Below are 19382 nucleotides of genomic sequence, written 5' to 3'. Positions count from 1 at the left end.
CCCTCAACCCCCCTCACCCACCCCCCAAAAAATTTAAGTTTATTTTTAAAAAATATTTTCAATTTCAAAAATTATTTTCTAGTCTAGTAAAAATAAAAGATATTTTTCAAAAATATTTTTTATTCATAAATCAAACACTAAAAATATTTTCAGTAAAATATTTTCTACTCACCAACCAAACATGAGAAAATAAGTCAAAAATCAACTCGTTTTCCAAGAAAACAATTTCTAGGAAAACATTTTCCTTCATTCCAAACACACCCTTAATTAGCTTTGTACTCTCCTTTCTACTCATAATAAATAATTTTTTATAATCACACAAATATTATAAAATATATTTTATTCAAAAACATAAAAAAAAAAAATTAACTTTTCATTAAATTGCACTTTTGACTCAAATTATATTGCATAAAGAAAACAAGAAAAAACTATAGAAAGCACCATAAAAGATTGTGGTGCAATCGAAAAAACAACTTCTTCCTTAATAAAAAGTCTTGATTTCGAGCTTCAAGTATTAAAAAAAAAATTTAGTAGCTGAGAAGCGCTATAATTGGATAAAGCCTCGTCCAATGTGAATTTAAATTAATCGGACTTAAAAAAAAATACAGGTATAGAAAGCCCTGTGGGACCAAACCATAATAATTTGGAGGTGAAGGCCAAAAAGAGTCGCTTACAAAAGCCCCTGAAAACCTTTAACCTTCTTCCCCTACATCTCTTATAGCCATAGGAGCATCATATATACTTATCACTTCTCCTACTTTTATAGCCTCTAAATTTCCCCATGTCTCGACCACAACAAAGATATCGAGGTGTTCGCCAGCGGCATTGGGGATCTTGGGTTTCCGAAATTCGCCATCCTTCATTGTAATATTTCTTCCTCTTTCTCTCTTACTTACACTTTATTTCATCAGTCAGGAGCAGAGCTAGCTTAGAGTTTACGAGTTCGACCGAATTTGGTAGCTTTAGTAACAACTTTATATTTGTTCTGATAGTCAAACTTAATGATCATGGTTATTGAGAATCTTAGTAGCTCAGTTGGTTGATTGTCTAAACTTTCATATTATTGGTGAAGCTTCGATTTTCCATATTGTAATCCTCTCTGCATTCCCCCTTACCCTATCCCCAATCAGTGGCGGATCGAAGCTAGAATTTTTAATAAATGGTTTAAAATTTGAAGAACTATACACACAGACTAATGAAGGGATTAACATCTACTGTATATATATATATATATAAAATAATTTTACTTATGTATAAATAATAATATTTTCCACCAAAGAGTAGGATGAACCCCTAAAAGAAGGCTGGTTCTGCCCCTGTGACCCCAATTTAATTTTTGCTGGTGAATTTAATTACTATAGTTATACAGGAAGACAAGGATCTGGCTAGGAACATTTGAGACATCAGAGGATGCTGCGAGGGCATATGATGAAGCAGCAAGACTCATGTGTGGTCCAACAGCACGCACTAATTTCCCTTACAATGCCACAGAATCAACACGGTTTCTGTCTTCTGCTTTGATAGCTAAACTTCAAAAATGCCACATGACATCTCTCACTGCTATGTCAAAGAGAACTGGTAAGACAAAATTGGAAGATAAAAAAGAGAAGGAGATATCCACGAAGAGGGGAGATGGAGAAGAAAGGCAGAGTGAGAGTGCATCACAACAATACATGAAGTCACTGGAAGATGAACATATAGAACAGATGATTGAGGAATTGCTTGATTATGGATCTATTGAGATGTGTTCTGTTCTCAATGAATAAGATTATAAATGCAATAAATTAGCTTCAAATGGAATTATTCCGTCTCTCTAACTCACTATGTCACTACTACTCCACTTCATTTATTTTTCACTTGTCCACTCTATTAAAAATAGATAATTTATCATGTAATTTGTTCTAATCTTGGTCATTGTTCTAATGGTGATGGTCGTTGGTTATTCTAATCTCCTTTATTAGAATTTCTGATCAAGTGTGTGTTAAAAAATGACAAAAGTCTCATATTGATGGTTAATGAGATGGGTGGACTCCTTATAAGGCTTGGACAATTCTCCTTCCTAGCTTTTAGTGCATGAATTAAGTCTAAGATCTAATTTAACGGTGTGAATTCGAGAGGGGAGGGTATGAACAAGTTTTTCAGAGCAGAGACGTACATTCTCATAAAGTCTCTTCCTGACAGTGCGTTAATTAGAGGGATATGATCCTTTTGTCTACAAAATTCTGAAACTTAACAGACACGGATACTTTAGGAAAGCAGTAAACTTTTTGACCATTGATTTCACGCTCGTTTTAATTAACTCAAAAGTTTGCTTCTTTCTTCCGGTGAATCCACAACCAAATATTCCATTAACAGAAATCTTGCCTTCATAATAATGTCACATCTAATAATTTATATGTGAGATTCTTCGAATTTCAAAATCAAATAATTTAATTTGGATAAACACGGAACCATGCTAGTTTTATCTGTATTGTTTTAATTTTATTGAGTGTCTCAGAAGGGAATGCATCTTAACGAGACAAAAAGAAATTGTAAATGCACTAAATTAAAAGGTGAATAGGCAAAACGAAAATGACTTAATCAAATTAGTCTTTTCTTTCACATCGGTAACAGTACATTAAATAGGAAATGCCTAATTGAATTTGACCAAGACTAAGATTAGAATGGTGACATCTTAACTATTTTGAACAATATATCAGTTGAAATTTGAAATATAAAGGTGAATACACAACAGTAATGCTATTATGAAAACCAGACCTTTTTCTGGGGAGAAATTAAAATATGTAGCAAAAATGCAAATTGAAGAGAAATTTGGTTAAGTACAAGACAAGAGTGATAACTAATGAACAGTGTCTTTCGGGTAAGTGTTGTTTGGCTCTCATTCCGACACGTGCACATTAATTATGACATGACATATATGATTCTAAGATATTTGAATTTGTTTGAGTAGTTTGACTCGATATAAAATTTTATTTTAAATGTATTATGATATTTTGTGCATATGGAATTTTTAATGCTATAATATTTGTATATATTAGTATCTTTTTTCATAGTTTGTGACGGTCATTTATTTCTATGCTCCTCAGAACAATTTTTTTTCAACATAAATTTTGTGAATCAATTGTCAATTTCATTGAAGAATTAATATAAATGGTAAGTTCCAAGGAGGGAATAACTTTTGCCGTTAACATTAATTATTTATTTCTCAAATAAGCTAAAAAAATATACATCAATCATATTTTCTCTATCCTTAATTACTTGTCTATTTTTAAATTAACACACTTATTAAAAAAATAATGATTAATATAGTGAATTTACTATTTTATCCATATTAATTATGAAGTGTGAATTTAAAACTTGAGATTTTCAAAAAGTTCTACCTTTTTCAAAATAATTAATTGAGAGTATAATATATGAAAAAAAATTGTCCTTTTTTTATTAGTCGAAATGGGAAACTAAAAAAAGAAAAGTAGACAAGTAATTTCAGCCCACTTTGTTTCATGACATTCCTTTTAGAAGAGTGTTTAATAGAGACTTGGGATAGAGGGAATATTCAATTAGTCCATATATTGTGATAAAATGTTCATATGAAAGCCCAAAATAAACAAGTAAAAGTGAACAAAATAATGTGTGGAAAAATATTTGATCTACGTCAGCCAATTATGAATATTCTATCGAAACGTGCGAAGTCAAAATAGTAAATACATACGTATCTAACCTAGAAAAATTCTGTTAATTAATATTCCACTAATTTGGTAGCATTGAAGTCGCAGTCACTACGTAGTTGTGCAAGTCCACCCTACACACCCAATAATACATTGTTTTTACGACGATGAATTTTTTAGTACTTGCATATTCTTTTCCAACATTTTCAGTCAAATACTACTTTAAAATATTTAAAAAATTAAAATAGAACATAACAAATGTTTGGTTTTTATTTAATTCATAATTAGATTTTATAGTCAGTGTAATTTTGTTTCTTAGTATTATAAACATTGGTGCTCACACATTTTTTTGTAATGAGATTTAATAACTTTTGCACTTTTTTATGAGTAACAATTTCACTTTAAAGTTTCTATTTTAACATTAATGAAGTGATTTATAGTCATGCCAAATCAAACCACATCACATAAATTGAGACGGGAGAGTATTAGAAAAAAAGAGAAACGAAAAAGGAAAGAAATTAGTAATTACCGCTAGTTTTAGTTGGTTTAGAATGATTGGTAGGGAGTAAGTAACTCTCACTCAATCCGTTACCTTAGTAAAGCTTAATTAGTTGAATTAATGGGAGTCATCGTACTATAATAATACTACCTATTTACTTCAATTCAAATCTCAATCTATTACACAAATCCGTTAATACCAGACCTAGTCAAATTATGTTTCATTTATCGTCTCAACAATGTTCATTATGAACAATAATTTCTGATTAATTTATATGTGTGTGTGTGTTATATTAGTTGTAGCTGACAGAAAGTGAGTAGATTAAACATGGCGGATCAAAAGGAAACCGTCAGCTTGGATGATATCAAGAAGGAGAACGTTGATCTTGTACGTTTTTCATTTGGTTTTTATATGATAGTATGATCGTCATTTGCAATAGAAAATGTGATTTCTTTTATTTCTTACGTGATGTTTGAATCTTCGTGATGAAAATTCTGACTCTGCATATTATGTTGGTGTATTTATGTACTAATCAAGAATGAATCTTGTTGTCCGGGGAAAATGTCTAACATGCATTGCTTTGTATGTTGTACAGGAAACAATACCAGTGGATGATGTATTTAGGATATTGGTAAGTTCCAAGCAGGGATTGGAATCTCAGGATGCATCTAAAAGGCTTGAAGTGTTTGGCCAAAACAAACTTGAGGAGAAAAAAGAGAATAAGATCTTAAAATTTTTGGGTTTCATGTGGAATCCCTTGTCATGGGTTATGGAAATTGCTGCTATCATTGCTATTGTATTGGCAAATGGACAGAATAGGCCACCAGATTGGCAAGATTTTCTTGGAATTGTGATCTTGCTTGTCATCAACTCTACGGTTAGTTTCATCGAAGAAAACAATGCAGGCAATGCTGCAGCAGCCTTGATGGCTGGTCTTGCTCCTAAGACGAAGGTGATAAGAGATGGTAGCTGGAAGGAGATGGATGCAGCATTGTTAGTACCAGGGGATGTGATAAGTATTAAGTTGGGGGATATTGTACCGGCTGATGCTCGTTTACTTGATGGAGATCCCCTGAAGATTGATCAATCTGCTCTCACGGGTGAGTCATTACCCGTGACAAAGCACCCAGGGGAGGGAGTTTACTCTGGTTCCACATGTAAACAAGGTGAAATTGAGGCTGTTGTTATTGCAACTGGAATCAGCACCTTTTTCGGAAAAGCTGCTCATCTTGTTGATAGTACCAATAATGTTGGCCACTTCCAGAAGGTAAAAATTCTTACATTTTGATTGAAAAGTTGAAATGGAGCTCATCCAGCTGACTTAGATGATTTTGACAGGTGTTGACAGCAATCGGAAACTTCTGCATATGCTCTATTCTAGTTGGAATCATCATAGAAATACTGGTTATGTACCCAATTCAGCACAGGAAGTACAGAGATGGAATTGATAATCTGCTTGTTCTTCTCATTGGAGGGATTCCAATAGCCATGCCTACTGTATTATCGGTCACTATGGCTATTGGATCTCACAAATTGTCAGAACAAGGTGCCATTACTAAGAGGATGACTGCTATAGAGGAGATGGCTGGAATGGATGTTCTTTGTAGTGACAAGACAGGAACTCTTACATTAAACAAGCTTGAAGTAGACAAAAGTTTAGTCGAGGTTTGTGAATTAACATGACGTTTCTTGTATTTGAAGCGATAAGCCAAAGTGTAAGCTAACTAGATTGTCTTATTCTTTGGGAGGGGTGGTACAGGTCTTCGCAAAGGATATGGACCAAGATACTGTTATTCTTCTTGGGGCCAGAGCTTCAAGGGTTGAAAACCAGGATGCTATAGATGCTTGCATTGTCGGAATGCTAGCAGATGCCAAGGAGGTAGAAAACTTATCGATTCATTTATGATAGGCCAACTTTCATCGACAGAAAGTGCATCAACTTACTTGTACCTGAATTTTTTATTTATGTGGGACTCTCTAGGCTAGAGCTGGGATTCAAGAAGTGCACTTCCTGCCTTTTAACCCTGTTGACAAGCGCACAGCTATTACTTATATAGACACCAATGGCAATTGGCATAGGGTTAGCAAAGGTGCACCAGAACAGGTAAGCAATAGCACTTGATACTTCTTTCTGTCTATAACTGAGTTGGTTACATAATCATTTGAATTCTGTTACCAGATTGTTGATCTTTGTCGCCTAAGTGAGCATGTAAAGAGGAAAGTTCACTCCATCATTGACAAGTTTGCTGATCGTGGTCTTCGCTCTCTTGCAGTGGCTCAACAGGTGAAAAATTTAATAAAGCCAAGTCTGTAGTATCTTTTTTTCTGCTTCAAACTAAAGCCAGTGAATGTGTTCTTTATTAATACAGACTGTACCAGAGAAGACAAAGGAAAGTCCAGGATCGCCTTGGGTCTTTGTAGGGCTCTTGCCTCTTTTTGACCCTCCAAGGCATGATAGTGCAGAAACAATTAGGCGTGCCCTTGTCCTTGGTGTCAATGTAAAAATGATAACTGGCGATCAGCTTGCCATAGGCAAGGAGACTGGTCGTAGGCTTGGCATGGGAACAAACATGTATCCTTCTTCCTCCCTCCTGGGGCAGCACAAGGATGAAAGTATTGCTAACCTCCCTGTGGATGAACTCATCGAGATGGCTGATGGCTTTGCCGGAGTCTTTCCAGGTTACTAACTATTTCCCATATATTTTTTTTTACTGTTGATAAGTCATCCTCCTGACTTCTATTACTAACAATCTTTATACTTGTATTTGCGCGATTTTTTGGAACTGTGTAGAGCACAAATATGAGATTGTGAGGAAGCTCCAAGAAAGAAAGCACATTTGTGGTATGACAGGAGATGGTGTGAATGATGCCCCTGCTTTGAAGAAGGCAGATATAGGCATAGCTGTGGCTGATGCTACTGATGCTGCTCGTAGTGCATCAGACATAGTTCTCACGGAGCCAGGATTGAGTGTGATAGTTAGTGCTGTTTTGACCAGCCGAGCTATATTTCAGAGGATGAAGAATTATACCATTTATGCTGTTTCTATAACCATCCGAATTGTACTAGGGTTCATGCTCATTGCATTAATCTGGAAGTTTGATTTCTCACCTTTCATGGTTCTTATCATTGCCATTCTTAATGATGGAACCATCATGACCATATCTAAAGATAAGGTGAAGCCATCACCCATGCCTGACTCATGGAAACTTAGAGAAATATTTGCCACTGGCATAGTTCTTGGTACTTACCTAGCCGTGATGACTGTTATCTTCTTTTGGCTTGCACACCAGTCAAATTTCTTCAGTGTAAGTAAATTGTGCACTACTCAATTAACAAACAACATAACTGAAATGTTGCTTATCGATCCAACTTGCACTGTATTTGCAGGACAAGTTTGGAGTAAGATCGATTAGAGACAATGTACACGAGCTCAATGCTGCACTGTATCTTCAAGTCAGCATTGTTAGTCAGGCACTCATTTTCGTAACTAGGTCAAGGAGTTGGTCTTACGTAGAACGACCTGGTTTCCTTCTGTTAGCTGCTTTTTTTGTAGCACAGCTGGTAAGTTGGTTAGTTTCCAGTACCAGATTAGCCGTTAGCAGTTAGCACCATAGAACTTCACCTCTAATGATTTGTTTATCTTTCAGGTTGCCACCATAATTGCAGTATATGCAAACTGGGGTTTTGCTAGGATCCATGGTATTGGTTGGGGTTGGGCTGGTGTTATTTGGCTTTACAGTATTATTTTCTACATACCTCTAGATTTTCTAAAATTCGCAATCAGATACATTTTGAGTGGCAGAGCCTGGAACAGTATGATTGAAAACAAGGTACTTCACATCAACAATGTTCATATCAATAAAAAATTTACCTAACATGTTATGACTTGTGACACTCTCTTCCTACTGTGCAGGTTGCTTTCACAAACAAGAAGGATTATGGTAGGGGAGAAAGAGAGGCACAATGGGCATTGGCTCAACGCACATTGCACGGACTTCACCCTCCTGATACTTCACAGATGTATGACAACAAAAGCTATAATGAATTGTCTGAAATAGCTGAGCATGCCAAACGTCGTGCTGAAGTTGCAAGGTATTTCTGATTGATATTTCCTTATTGCAGCTTGCAGGGGTCATTTTTCAATAGCTTAACGATTTTCTAATTTCGATTCTTCTGCATTTGTTAATAGGCTAAGAGAGCTTCATACACTCAAGGGGCATGTGGAGTCAGTGGTGAAGCTCAAGGGACTTGACATTGAGACAATTCAGCAACATTACACAGTGTAGTACAGCAACCACAGTACAAAAGTCAGTTGGCAAATAAAGAGTTAGAAATAAGAAATAGAAAACTGTTTCTAGGTTCCCTCTTTCCGTTCCTTTCATTGCTGATTAGCAGATAATATGTGCTCTGGGAATAATGTAGCAAACAAGGTCGGAAAGCAGAGGTCTCGTAAGAGCTAGACAGTTTCCTTTTTAGCTTGTACTTGTATTCTACCAGCTTTTAACTACTTTAATTGTAATTAGCCAAATTCAGAAATTGCAGCATTTCAGTTTATGCAAATGAGATTCACTTTGCTGAAATTTATTCTCTTTACAACAAACATGTGGTGACTCGTGAGATTTGAACCAAATTTTAACAAGGATTCGAGTTGTGTACCTCTCCAGTAGCAACTCCATCTTGCATTACTTAAGGGCATGCTTCAAAAATATCATTCCGCGCTAGCTAGTCTCCAAAACATAATGAAAGTTTCTTATCTAATCAAAAGAACGATAATGAAAGAGATCACAACGCAACAAGTCAACAAGTAGTGTTAACTCATATATTATTGACATCTTAGTTGAAAAACCCTCTTCATACACTTTAAGTCACATAGCATTAAGATTAAATTCTTTCTGTTTCTGTTTGTAAAATTAAGAAACAAATTAATTCAGTGCTTAAATCTATAACCAGCTTGATTTAGAAACCACAATGCTCCTTCAGCTGCATTCTCTGCTGCAGCTTTCTTCTTTGAATGTGGATTGCCCATACACTCTATAGTTGTTGTACGAAGACCTCTTATTTCCACAATTACCTTGAAGGTGAACCTGTATTTTAGCTTCTCGATCATTCTAACAACTCATTATACGTTTAATATCTATTCGTAACTCAGTACTACTATACTATAAACCAGTGTTTTAAAAGGCGAGGGCGTACTTTTAAATTGGAATAGTAATAAACTTACAACTTATGGTGATCTGGACCTTCATCATTGCAACATTCAAATAAAGGTGCTTTCCAATGATTTACTGCACAAATCTCATACAAATGTGATTTGGTGGAGCCCTGATTTTGAGTACCTGTTAAAAAAATCAAACATACTTTTTTCACTTGAAATCTATGGCCAAAAGCTTACTTAAAATTCGTGTACAGTCAATATCTATCCACTATGAATAGTTTTGGCAGCTTTATATTTACCTTTGCCTTTGGAGTTCCCATCCATGACGGCACGAAGCGGGCGAAACGTATCCGGGTCGGGTACTGTTTCACTTCTATATTCTCCTCGAAGCCGCTGAAGAACTCTTTCAGCTTCACTATGTTCCATTATGTTCCAGAAACATCCAAATTAATCTTATCATAAACTCCAATTATCATCAAATTACAAAATTATAGAGATACTATAATTGTGTTTTGAGTGTCGATAACGAATTAGTATTATAGAGATTTTGGTGAATATTTTTTTAATTCTTATTTTGGAGCTGTTCTAGAATCATCTTAATAGATCTTATTCATATTTTGTACATAGTGTCACAGTCATAGTGTTGGGTACACTAATTGAAAGGTAGACAGTTGAATTAATTACTACAATTAATTAAAGTTAGGCTTCTCTTGAATTTATTGATTTATAGCCGCAGCTTTCCCTGCTGTGTCATTGTTGATGAATGCGTGTACGAAAATAATATTTCAAGGATTTGACACAAGTGCGACAAATTCTTTTTTGGAGAGTCTGAGCAACATAGAAACACAAATGTACAGATACAATAGAATATTTTTTTTTTTAAAAAAAAGAGGTTTGATAATTTTTTTCCATTTGCAGAAAACTTGTTATTCTTCTGAGATGCTTTCTAAATTGGGATGCCATTGATCGAAAGACGAAAGCCTTGTGGGCGAAACTCCTGTTGATGTTTCATTGGGATCTACAGTTCTCTGTTTTCTGTTCAGAAAATTTGTTTCTGAGGATCCCAAGCTGTTGCTTGATGATGTTGTTTCAGTACTCATAACATTATTTATACTAGCTGGTTTGTTGATCTTCATCCCTGTTAATAAGCAGGTAAAGCAATTTTCATCCTGCGATTGTGAATCTCTGTTTTCTTGTCTCAGAGAAGAATAAGGAACCTCTGAATTTTTGTTTGAATTTCTATGAAACAACCAGCAGTTAGAAAAACTGCCTTCCTGATTTTCTGTTGTGTTTTCCTTAAGATTTGATTGTTTCTGAAGTTTATGAACTAGAGCTGGAGAGGATTTCAAGGCGAGGGATTGAAGTCTTTTAAGGGTGCTTATAGGCACAATATAGAATTTTTGGCCAGGCATGAGAGTGGTTTCCGGTGGCAGAATGGCCCATGGCTGCTGGAAAACTGTTGGATGACAAATCCAACTTTTCGGGTTTCTGTTGATTATTTCTGATGCAAGAATAGGCCTGTCATGAAGTTCTATATGTCCTCCTGGATGAACAATTTTTACAAACATGTTTTTGGTATTACGACTGCATATCCAGTTCGTAAAGGCCATGATTTTTTAAGCATATAACCCGAATTTGTTTCCTTTTCGGGGTGCCAGGGGAAGAGTAGATCAGGTGAATTAATAGTTATGAGCTGGGATGGTTAATGAAAAAGAGAGCATATTTTTTTAATACTATTGTGTTTGATGTAAACATCCTTAGATATTGCCGTGAGGTTTACTAAGAACGGAATCTTACATGTACGTAAACAATAAATTCCTTGGTGTGTCGTCCAGCAATCAGGATTTTGTTTTTATCGGTCTACGAAAGAAAACTGTATTTGGAGGTATAGATATTGACAAAGGAAAGAAGTGCAGCTGGAAAGTGTATATAACGGAGTACAAATGAAATTTGTCTGGATAGTATAACGGCAAGGGTAAATTTGGCCTGATAGTATAACAGAGAGTAAACGTAGACAATATCCAAAAGTAGAGAGGTAAATTTGACCCTTCATGTGTTTGTGAATGAAACACATCTGATATACCGATGGTAGCCAAGTTGGTGTGACTGAAAACTTCAAGGAAACCAGCTATTGACACTGGTTTTCCAGAAGGAGAATCTTCAAACTAGGAAGAAAAACACTGTCCTTTTGTCTTTCTTAATGTGAATGCTGTTTCACTAAATTATACGTTCAAATTGTACCACGTGACTATCTAAGACAATGAACTGGATATTCTTTTCCCCCTTCTATGACACCAGTTGTTATTAAAGTTCAAATTCAACTGGTAGGTTGACGGTTCGAGTTACACTGGAGGGTAAGTGGGAACAACACTGATCGATCTTCCTAGGGAATGGGGTGGGAAAAAAAAGAAAACTCAATCTAGCCAGCAGCTGATGAGGAAGTACCCTTCCTTAAAAGAGGATGGCATTTATCATTTTTATGGTCCCAGATCCACAAAAATTGTAGGCCATGCTACACATGGTTTGCATTAATGACATACATTTATCTTCTTTATTGGAGAAGTAGAAGAAGGCCGAAAAAGGTGTGCTTGAATGAGAGACTACATTTTTATCCTATCTGCCAAGGAATACAAAAAAATCAGCACGTGAAGCTCAACAAGGTGGGGAAAGGGGTAGGAGAAGCTGGAGCCTGGCCAAGCTAATCATAATAGCTATTGATGGACAAGAACTAAGCAGAACAGAAAAATTTTTGTATACACAAAAATACTGGAATATTTTCGCAAGTCATTCTTTACACTAGAAGAATATTAATTCCTCTAATACATAATAACACAACCATGAAAGGCCAAAAACTTGAAGTGATATCAGAGCTTTTGCTACCTCAAATTTACAATTATATACACACAGCATAACTTTTTCTTTTGGTGAGTGGTCCTACACTAAATTCATAGCAAAAATTGCATTCGACAAATAACAAACAAAAGATGCAAGAAAACAAGAGGAAAGGTCAAGTTGCTCATTCAATTACCAGCTTCAGTGTCTATAGTAAACTTTGAACGAAGCAACTCATCTTGTTAAGCGCTAATAGATAGTGCAGAATCCGCAATTCTCAGGGACCCACCAAGGTCAATTGGTACAAGGGGAATGAAGGAGTGCAGGACATCTGTTATCAGTGGTCGGTAACTTGGTTCTGGTTGTACACATAGCACGGCTACAGCAGCAACCTATCAAATCATCCATTTTGATTCCATAAGTTAAAATAGTAAAATGAAAGTAATAACTTGACAAAAGATCCAAGTGCACTCACTTGATACAAGTGCTTCAGGTCCATTCCATCTCTAATGACAGAATCAACAATATTAGGGAGCTTTGCCCTGTCAGTTAGTTGTGGCATCGCCTGTTTGACATGAAATTACTTAAATGTCAGCATCCCGTTAGCTCAAAGAGATTTAGAGCAATCATTCCAGTATGATTAGACTATCTCTTGCATAACATACCCATGTGACTATAGATTGACATTGAGCTCCCTCTAGTCTCTCCACTGGTCTTCTCCCCAGCAAAAGCTCCAGCAGTATAATGCCGAAAGCATAGACGTCACTCTTATCAGTTAATTTCCCTGAAGCGCAGCAAAAATATAGGCAAAAATGTTTTAATTTCAGATTTCTGGTTAGGATGTTATTTCATATGAGGAGAGCGTGAAAAACAAGATTTAACATTTACATTGTTAATTTGAGAAAAAGAAAAAAGAAATTTAGCATTCATTTCTTTTTCATTGGCATACAAAGTACTGTGGACTAGGTAAGAGCTTTTGCAACTTCATTGGAGTATCCTTTATTTGTATCAGCAATTTCTTTCCACTTCAACTTAATTGGCCAAAAGCTAGGTAGCACTCAACCAATAATGGTACAGAACTGAACTCTGCCTTTTGAAATGAACTTATCAGGGAATATATTTTTGGACATTAACATTTAAATATCAATCTCAAGATACTAGTTAACATTTTCTCTTTCCCTTTTTCTTCAACGTAACAAAGAAACAACGTTGAAGCCTCGAAGGTAAAATGGTCATCACAAGGGAGTCAAAACATTAATGTGAAGTTCAGGCGTATCTTGGAGAAGCAAAGTCATCATATTAGAGAAGAAATGAGAATCTCGTAAGCAAAAGAAGAGAAGCCTATCTTCTTCATATAATCTAATTGTTGATAAATCAAATATGTACCGATAGCAATTACATCAGGAGCTCAGTGATGATGGTGCTTCTTTGTATATGCTTTTGCAGATGGGTATATGAATTCTAGGAGGGCCCAATTTTTTCTAATCTTAGAGGAGCAAAGTGAGGATAATTCTTGGGAGACACTTCTATGACATGAAACAGAAGACAAGATAAGTAAATTGGAAGTGTCTACTAGATGAGGCACCTTCAAACAAATTAACATCAACATCATCTTCATTTAGCAAATTGTGATAAAATGGGGAGTCTCACGTACCATCTAAAAGGTACTCTGGAGCCACATAACCCAGAGTTCCTGAAAGCTTTATATTGCTCTTGCTCAAGTTCCATCCAGCTATAGCAAGGCCAAAATCAGAAAGCTGATCAAAGTAAAAGCTGACCGATTCAGACAAGCCAAAACATACCAAAATGTCTATAAAGGAGAAGCAATTGAGTGAGATCTATGTGCTTATATTGCTAGTTTACCTTTGCATTGAAGTTGGAATCCAGTAGAACATTAGATGACTTGAGATCTCTATGGATTACAGGGGGGTTACAGCGTTCATGGAGGTATTCTAGTCCCCTGGTCAATTTCAACAGCATAACTCTAACATTAACTTCCAGAAACACAGAACTGAGGGAGAAAAAAGAAAGAGGTAGCACTAATAAATCATAACATTACATACCTAGCCACATCCAATGCAATTTTCATGCGAAGATGCCAAGTCAAAGCTGATCCACGAGGAGGTCCTGATCACGCAGGTCAACTCAATTATGGAAAACGGATAACAATGTAGATAGCATATATACACTTATTCTCTTTTGTACTTTATATCAGGACATAGATATGGCTATTACCATGCAATTGGAATTCCAAAGATCCATTCTGCATCATCTCATACACCAGGAATTGTGCATTGCTATGAATGCAGTACCCAAGAAGCAAAATAATATTTTGATGCTGAAATTTACTCAACATGTCCACCTCATTCTGAAATTCAATCAGATATCTGTTTTAGCACAAAATAATTATCACTATGGTTACATTCTGGGTCAAAATCTATCAGACTACCTCAAATTCTTTCTCAGCATCCTGATCCCCACCATGAGTTCTTTTAACAGCTGCTTGGACGTCGTCACTGAATTGAGCTTTATAAACACATCCTAATCTACCTTCTCCTATAGAATTCTTCTCATTGAAATTATCAGTTGCAGCTACTAACGACTGGTACTCGATCACAGCAACTAGTCCTTTCTTACCGACAGTTTTTAAAGAAGGGAACTTGGCCATTATAGGACCCCATGAAAGCCCCTTCACAGGCTCTACACCATAAATTTGGAACAAATAAACAATGTGCAAGCTTGGTACAGAAAATGAAACAATTTAAATAACCAACAGAAACTCAAACCATCCTTCAAAAAAGTGACTTCTTTTAATAACAAAGTTACCTCCTTTCTGATGTCCTTGTTCGACGGATTTCTTCCGTGTTTTCAGTCTGTATATCCAAAAGCAAGATGAAAACAGCAGAATTCCACCAAGAAGGGTTGAAGCAACAATAAGTGAAATCAAAATTCTCTTGTTTAGATCCTGGTGGTGAACCACTTTGAACTCTGCAACTCCTGATTTGAAAATAAAAGTAGATTCAATGAGGTTGAGCTTTGATTAGAAACTAAAACTACAAAAAGAGAAATGCTCCTTTTCCATTTCCAATCTTTAGCTTATTGAAAGAAGAAAATATGGTCCTTTTCAATTTTAAATTTTTCTTGAGAGAGCATCATTATGTCTGCCATCAAAAGGGTAATGAAAATTTCAAAAAAGCAAAAGTACCCTGCAAATCAGTTCAAAAAAACAGAGAGGGAGGTAACAAATCTAAGTATCAAACTGCAAGTTCCTTCTAACTTCAGCATAAGTTAACTAATTGCACCTTCAATGTGTACCCATCAAGAAGATCCATACAAAAAAAAAAGATTGTTTTTTTTTTTTGCATTGTTAATTACCAGGAGAAGGGGCGTCCTTATCAGAATAAATTTGAAAAATGGGTCCTTTCTCAGTAGGAAGAACTGGATCGGCACTAGGAGGCTGTGGCGTTACATCAACTGGAGCCGACAACAAAGGAGTAACAAAAACCCAAATGGGTATAAGCAAGATGAGTAGTTTCATCTCTTTTGTTGCTTCAAAATGACATACAAAACTAACAATCAGTGATATTTCTGCAGAAAGACTCGAAATCTTTTTGAAAATTGAAATGTGGATAGTAAATGGGGTATCTCAGTTATGCTTTTTAGCAGAAAAAATGGAAAGAAAGGGACAAAATAATGTGGCAGATGGTAGTCAGGAAAATGAAAAAGGAAAAAGGAAAAGCAAGTTTGTTTTTGTAAACCTGAAAAAGCTAAAAGGGGAAGAGAGACACAACAATCTCGTGGCAGTTATCAAAAGTTGAAAATCCTTTCATCAGAGAGTTAAGAAATTCACGTATTCTATATAGTCTATCTAATGTAGGGTCTGTTTGGAAAGCCACCTGGTAATTGGAATTGGTGTAATTACTAGGGTAGTAATTACTAGCCTAGTAATTACACAGTCTAGTAATTACATTGACCTGTTTGGTTACCACAGTGTAATTACAGTGTAATTCCCTTTGTCCTGTTTGGTTGGACGAATGTAATTACACAGTTAAATTTTAAAATAGATCAGATTTTGAATAAATATATTTCTATGTATAACTGATTGTTAGAATCGATTTTTTAATTTTTTTTTATTATTATTATTATCAGAAATTAAAAAAAAAAAATTAATTCTCATATTTATTTTAATCTCAAAACTAACAAGAGAAAATATAAAAATAAAATTTATACATAATCTACCTAGACATCAAAATATGAAAGTAAAATAAATCTTGCTTGAATGCCGTTCTTAGAAATGGAAATATCCAGACAAAAAAGGAAGAAGTGTCTTGGTATTCCAAACAAAAATATATTAAAAAAATATAATATTAAAAAATTCATGTAATTACATGGTGTAATTACACTCAATTCCTTACTATCCCTTGGGAATTGAGGAGTGTAATTACTCCCCCTCAATTACACCCAATTCCCCTCTTACCAAGTAATTACTTGGTCTACCAAACAGGACAAAGAGAGTAATTACACCAATTACACCAATTCCCAATTCCATTGTGGCCTTTCAAACAGGCCCGTAATGTCTATGCCTGGCTGGCTGGCTGGCTGTATTGGAGATTGTGCTAGTGGGGTTTTGACACTATTTTGTTATGTATTGGGGATTTATTTGGGAGAAGAGAGTGTTGAGTGTGAAATTAGTGCTCACTCCCATATCTTAATTATGTTAGTTAATGATTTTTGAGTGTCAAACGATTATTTTTTTCTTTTTTAAATATTTTAAAATTATCAATATTAAAATTCTTTGACAATTACTTTGATATGTTTTAAACAATCAATACTAAATTTCTTTGTTCAAAATTTATATGATAAAGAAACTGTCATTTTGAATTTATTTATTAATGAAATAATTTATGACCAGATAAGTGGTCAAATAATGTTTTAAACCACACATTTTAAAAGACTTTATTTTTTTTTGTTAAATTGTGTGTCTAGTCAAACAGTGTTAAAATGGAGAGAGTTGACTTAGAGCCTGTTTGGATTAACTAGTTTTTAAGTTGAAAAATAAAAAGTAGGGGGGAGACTTACTTTTAATTTTTGATTTATTTTAAATCATTTTTTACCTTGTCAAACACCCCCCTAACTTATTATAAATCATTTTTGACTTATTTTAAGTTATTTTTTATATTTTTCAAACAATTCCAGAAGTCAAAAACTAACTTAAAAGTGAATTTGACCAACTTTTAAGCTTAGAGGGTGTTTGGGTTAGCTTAAAAGTTGGTCAAACTTACTTTTAAGTCAGTTTTTTACTTTTGAAAGTATTTGACAAATATAAAAATAACTTAAAATAAAAAAAAATGACTTACAATAAGTTAGGAAGTGTTTGAGAGATTAAAAAATAACTTAAAATAAGTTAAAAACTAAAAGTAAGTCTCTCTTTACTTTTTATTTTTAAACTTAAAAGTCATTTAAGTTTGATTTTTTTATTTTTTACTTAAAGACTACTTTTTTAAAGTCAATCCAAACAGGTTCTTAGTACTCCCTCTGTTCCTTTTTAATTATCATAATTTTCTTTTTGAGAGTCAAATTATATGAATTTTGACTAACATTTTAAAATATATTTTTCATCATACTGATATGAAAAAGTTGTAATTTGTAGTACACATTTAAAAAGACTTTATATTATTTTGTTAAATTTTGTGTCAAGTCAAACAATGTTAAAATTGAGAGAGTTGACTTAGAGATTGTTTGAATTGACTTAAAATTTGGTCAAATCTATTTTTAAGTCGGTTTTGACTTCTGGAAGTGTTTGACAAATATAAAAAGAACTTAAAATAAATAAATAAAATAACTTAAAATAAGTAAAAAAAAAAAGACTTAAAACTAGTTAGGAAGTGTTTGAGAAGGTTAAAAATAACTTAAAATAAATAGGTCTCTCCATACTTTTTATTTTTAAACTTAAAAGTCATTTAAGTTTGACCTTTTATTTTTTACTTAAAAATTATTATTTTTCAAGTCAATCCAAACGGGCTCTTAGTACTCTCTCTAATACTTTTTAATTATCATAGTTTCCTTTTTGAGAGTCAAACTATATGAACTTTGACTAACATTTTAACATAAATTTTTTCCATCATATAGATATGAAAACGTTGCAATTTAAAGTACTTTCCATATAGTTTTTAAATATCTAATTTTTTATTTTAAAATATAGAATTAATGTAATCTAATATAGATTTGCAATTTAGTCAAGTTTACTCTAAAAAACACAACATAAACTAAAAAGGAATGGGAAAAAAAAGTTTTTATATAATTTTTAAATATGTAACTTTTCTATAAAAAATAATAATTTTATATTTAAATTTACGCTTTTATATATAATAAAACTTAACTCTCAAACATTTGAATTGAATGTATTTGAACAAGGGAGTAAATGTTTTTATATAGGTGCCATATATTATAACAATCAATCTCATTTTATGGGTAATGAATCTTTTGGAGCCAATGATATAACATTTTTAAAATTATAAGATTCAAAAGATATTTATATTTTCTTATACACAACATTTTGATCAATTGGACATAAAAGATTTTACTTGAAAGGTTTAAAATATTCAAAAGTGTTATTTTTATATTAGTAAATTTTTTTTATCTAATTAAACTATGAAAAAAGGTAAAAAAATATCCCTAAATTAAAAAAAAAGGTTTAAAAATATCCTTTATCTATTTTTGGTCTAAAAATACCCTTCTACTCATTTTTTGATTTAAAAATATCATTCCATTCACTTTTTTTACTCACATATACTCTTAAAACAAACTACCCTCTCTTTATTTCGTTTTTAAAATAATTTATTATTTGTCATTTTCTTATTGGATGAAATAAAAACCTCACCTTTTCTAGATTTTCACCACAATTTATCGAAGTCAAAAGAACCTCTATTTTATTTTATTTTCTTCAAAAAATCTAATAGTTTTTTGTATTTATTGCATTTTATTTTTTAAGTTTGTTTTGGATTGATGAAGAAGGATATTGTTTTGACTTGATAAATTATATGAAAAAAATTTAAAACTTTTTTAAAAACCACCATATTAGTATTTTGTATTTGTTGTAGGGTTTTTAAAAATTATTTTTCGGGGGTCATGAAACAAGTATATTTTTTAACTTGAATAAATTATGAAAAACAATCTTTAATTGTTTAAAAAAATATCTATATTATTTATCGAATATTATATGTTTTTTTT

General features: G+C 33.6%; 4 protein-coding genes across 6 annotated transcripts; 2 read left to right on the top strand and 2 right to left on the bottom strand.

Moving 5' to 3' along the window:
- Positions 1–648: 648 nt before the first annotated feature.
- On the top strand, positions 649–1800 carry LOC125859880 (ethylene-responsive transcription factor ERF003-like). Its single transcript, XM_049539727.1, has 2 exons — positions 649–864; positions 1370–1800. The coding sequence occupies exons 1-2, from the start codon at positions 782–784 to the stop codon at positions 1764–1766; spliced, it is 480 nt and encodes a 159-aa protein (XP_049395684.1). The 5' UTR covers positions 649–781; the 3' UTR covers positions 1767–1800.
- Positions 1801–4244: 2444 nt separating this feature from the next.
- Positions 4245–8745, top strand: LOC125859022 (ATPase 9, plasma membrane-type). The gene is made up of 12 exons (XM_049538774.1): positions 4245–4551; positions 4760–5431; positions 5503–5829; positions 5924–6043; positions 6146–6268; positions 6344–6448; positions 6534–6843; positions 6956–7470; positions 7553–7726; positions 7813–7995; positions 8079–8257; positions 8355–8745. The coding sequence occupies exons 1-12, from the start codon at positions 4492–4494 to the stop codon at positions 8449–8451; spliced, it is 2865 nt and encodes a 954-aa protein (XP_049394731.1). The 5' UTR covers positions 4245–4491; the 3' UTR covers positions 8452–8745.
- A 130-nt stretch (positions 8746–8875) lies between these two features.
- Positions 8876–9891, bottom strand: LOC125859024 (ribonuclease 3-like protein 1). 2 transcript variants are annotated; one of them, XM_049538777.1, is made up of 3 exons: positions 9620–9891; positions 9387–9501; positions 8876–9249 (listed from the first exon to the last, which is right to left on the bottom strand). In XM_049538777.1, exons 1-3 carry the CDS (start codon positions 9744–9746, stop codon positions 9093–9095), a joined length of 399 nt encoding a protein of 132 aa, XP_049394734.1. In that variant the 5' UTR covers positions 9747–9891; the 3' UTR covers positions 8876–9092. The 2 variants fall into 2 exon arrangements, with proteins under 2 accessions (XP_049394734.1, XP_049394735.1); XM_049538778.1 differs by having other exon boundaries at positions 8981–9249; positions 9387–9450.
- Positions 9892–12092: 2201 nt separating this feature from the next.
- On the bottom strand, positions 12093–16014 carry LOC125859023 (probable receptor-like protein kinase At1g80640). Of its 2 annotated transcripts, none has more exons than XM_049538775.1 (10): positions 15528–16014; positions 14979–15149; positions 14602–14852; positions 14388–14520; positions 14216–14279; positions 14016–14112; positions 13807–13909; positions 12818–12936; positions 12628–12717; positions 12093–12544 (listed from the first exon to the last, which is right to left on the bottom strand). In XM_049538775.1, exons 1-10 carry the CDS (start codon positions 15688–15690, stop codon positions 12395–12397), a joined length of 1341 nt encoding a protein of 446 aa, XP_049394732.1. In that variant the 5' UTR covers positions 15691–16014; the 3' UTR covers positions 12093–12394. The 2 variants fall into 2 exon arrangements, with proteins under 2 accessions (XP_049394732.1, XP_049394733.1); XM_049538776.1 differs by having other exon boundaries at positions 14979–15146.
- Positions 16015–19382: the final 3368 nt, after the last annotated feature.

Source organism: Solanum stenotomum, chromosome 3, assembly GCF_019186545.1.
Source record: "Solanum stenotomum isolate F172 chromosome 3, ASM1918654v1, whole genome shotgun sequence".
Classification (NCBI taxonomy): Eukaryota; Viridiplantae; Streptophyta; class Magnoliopsida; order Solanales; family Solanaceae; genus Solanum; species Solanum stenotomum.
This window is presented reverse-complemented; position numbering and strand designations above follow the sequence as displayed.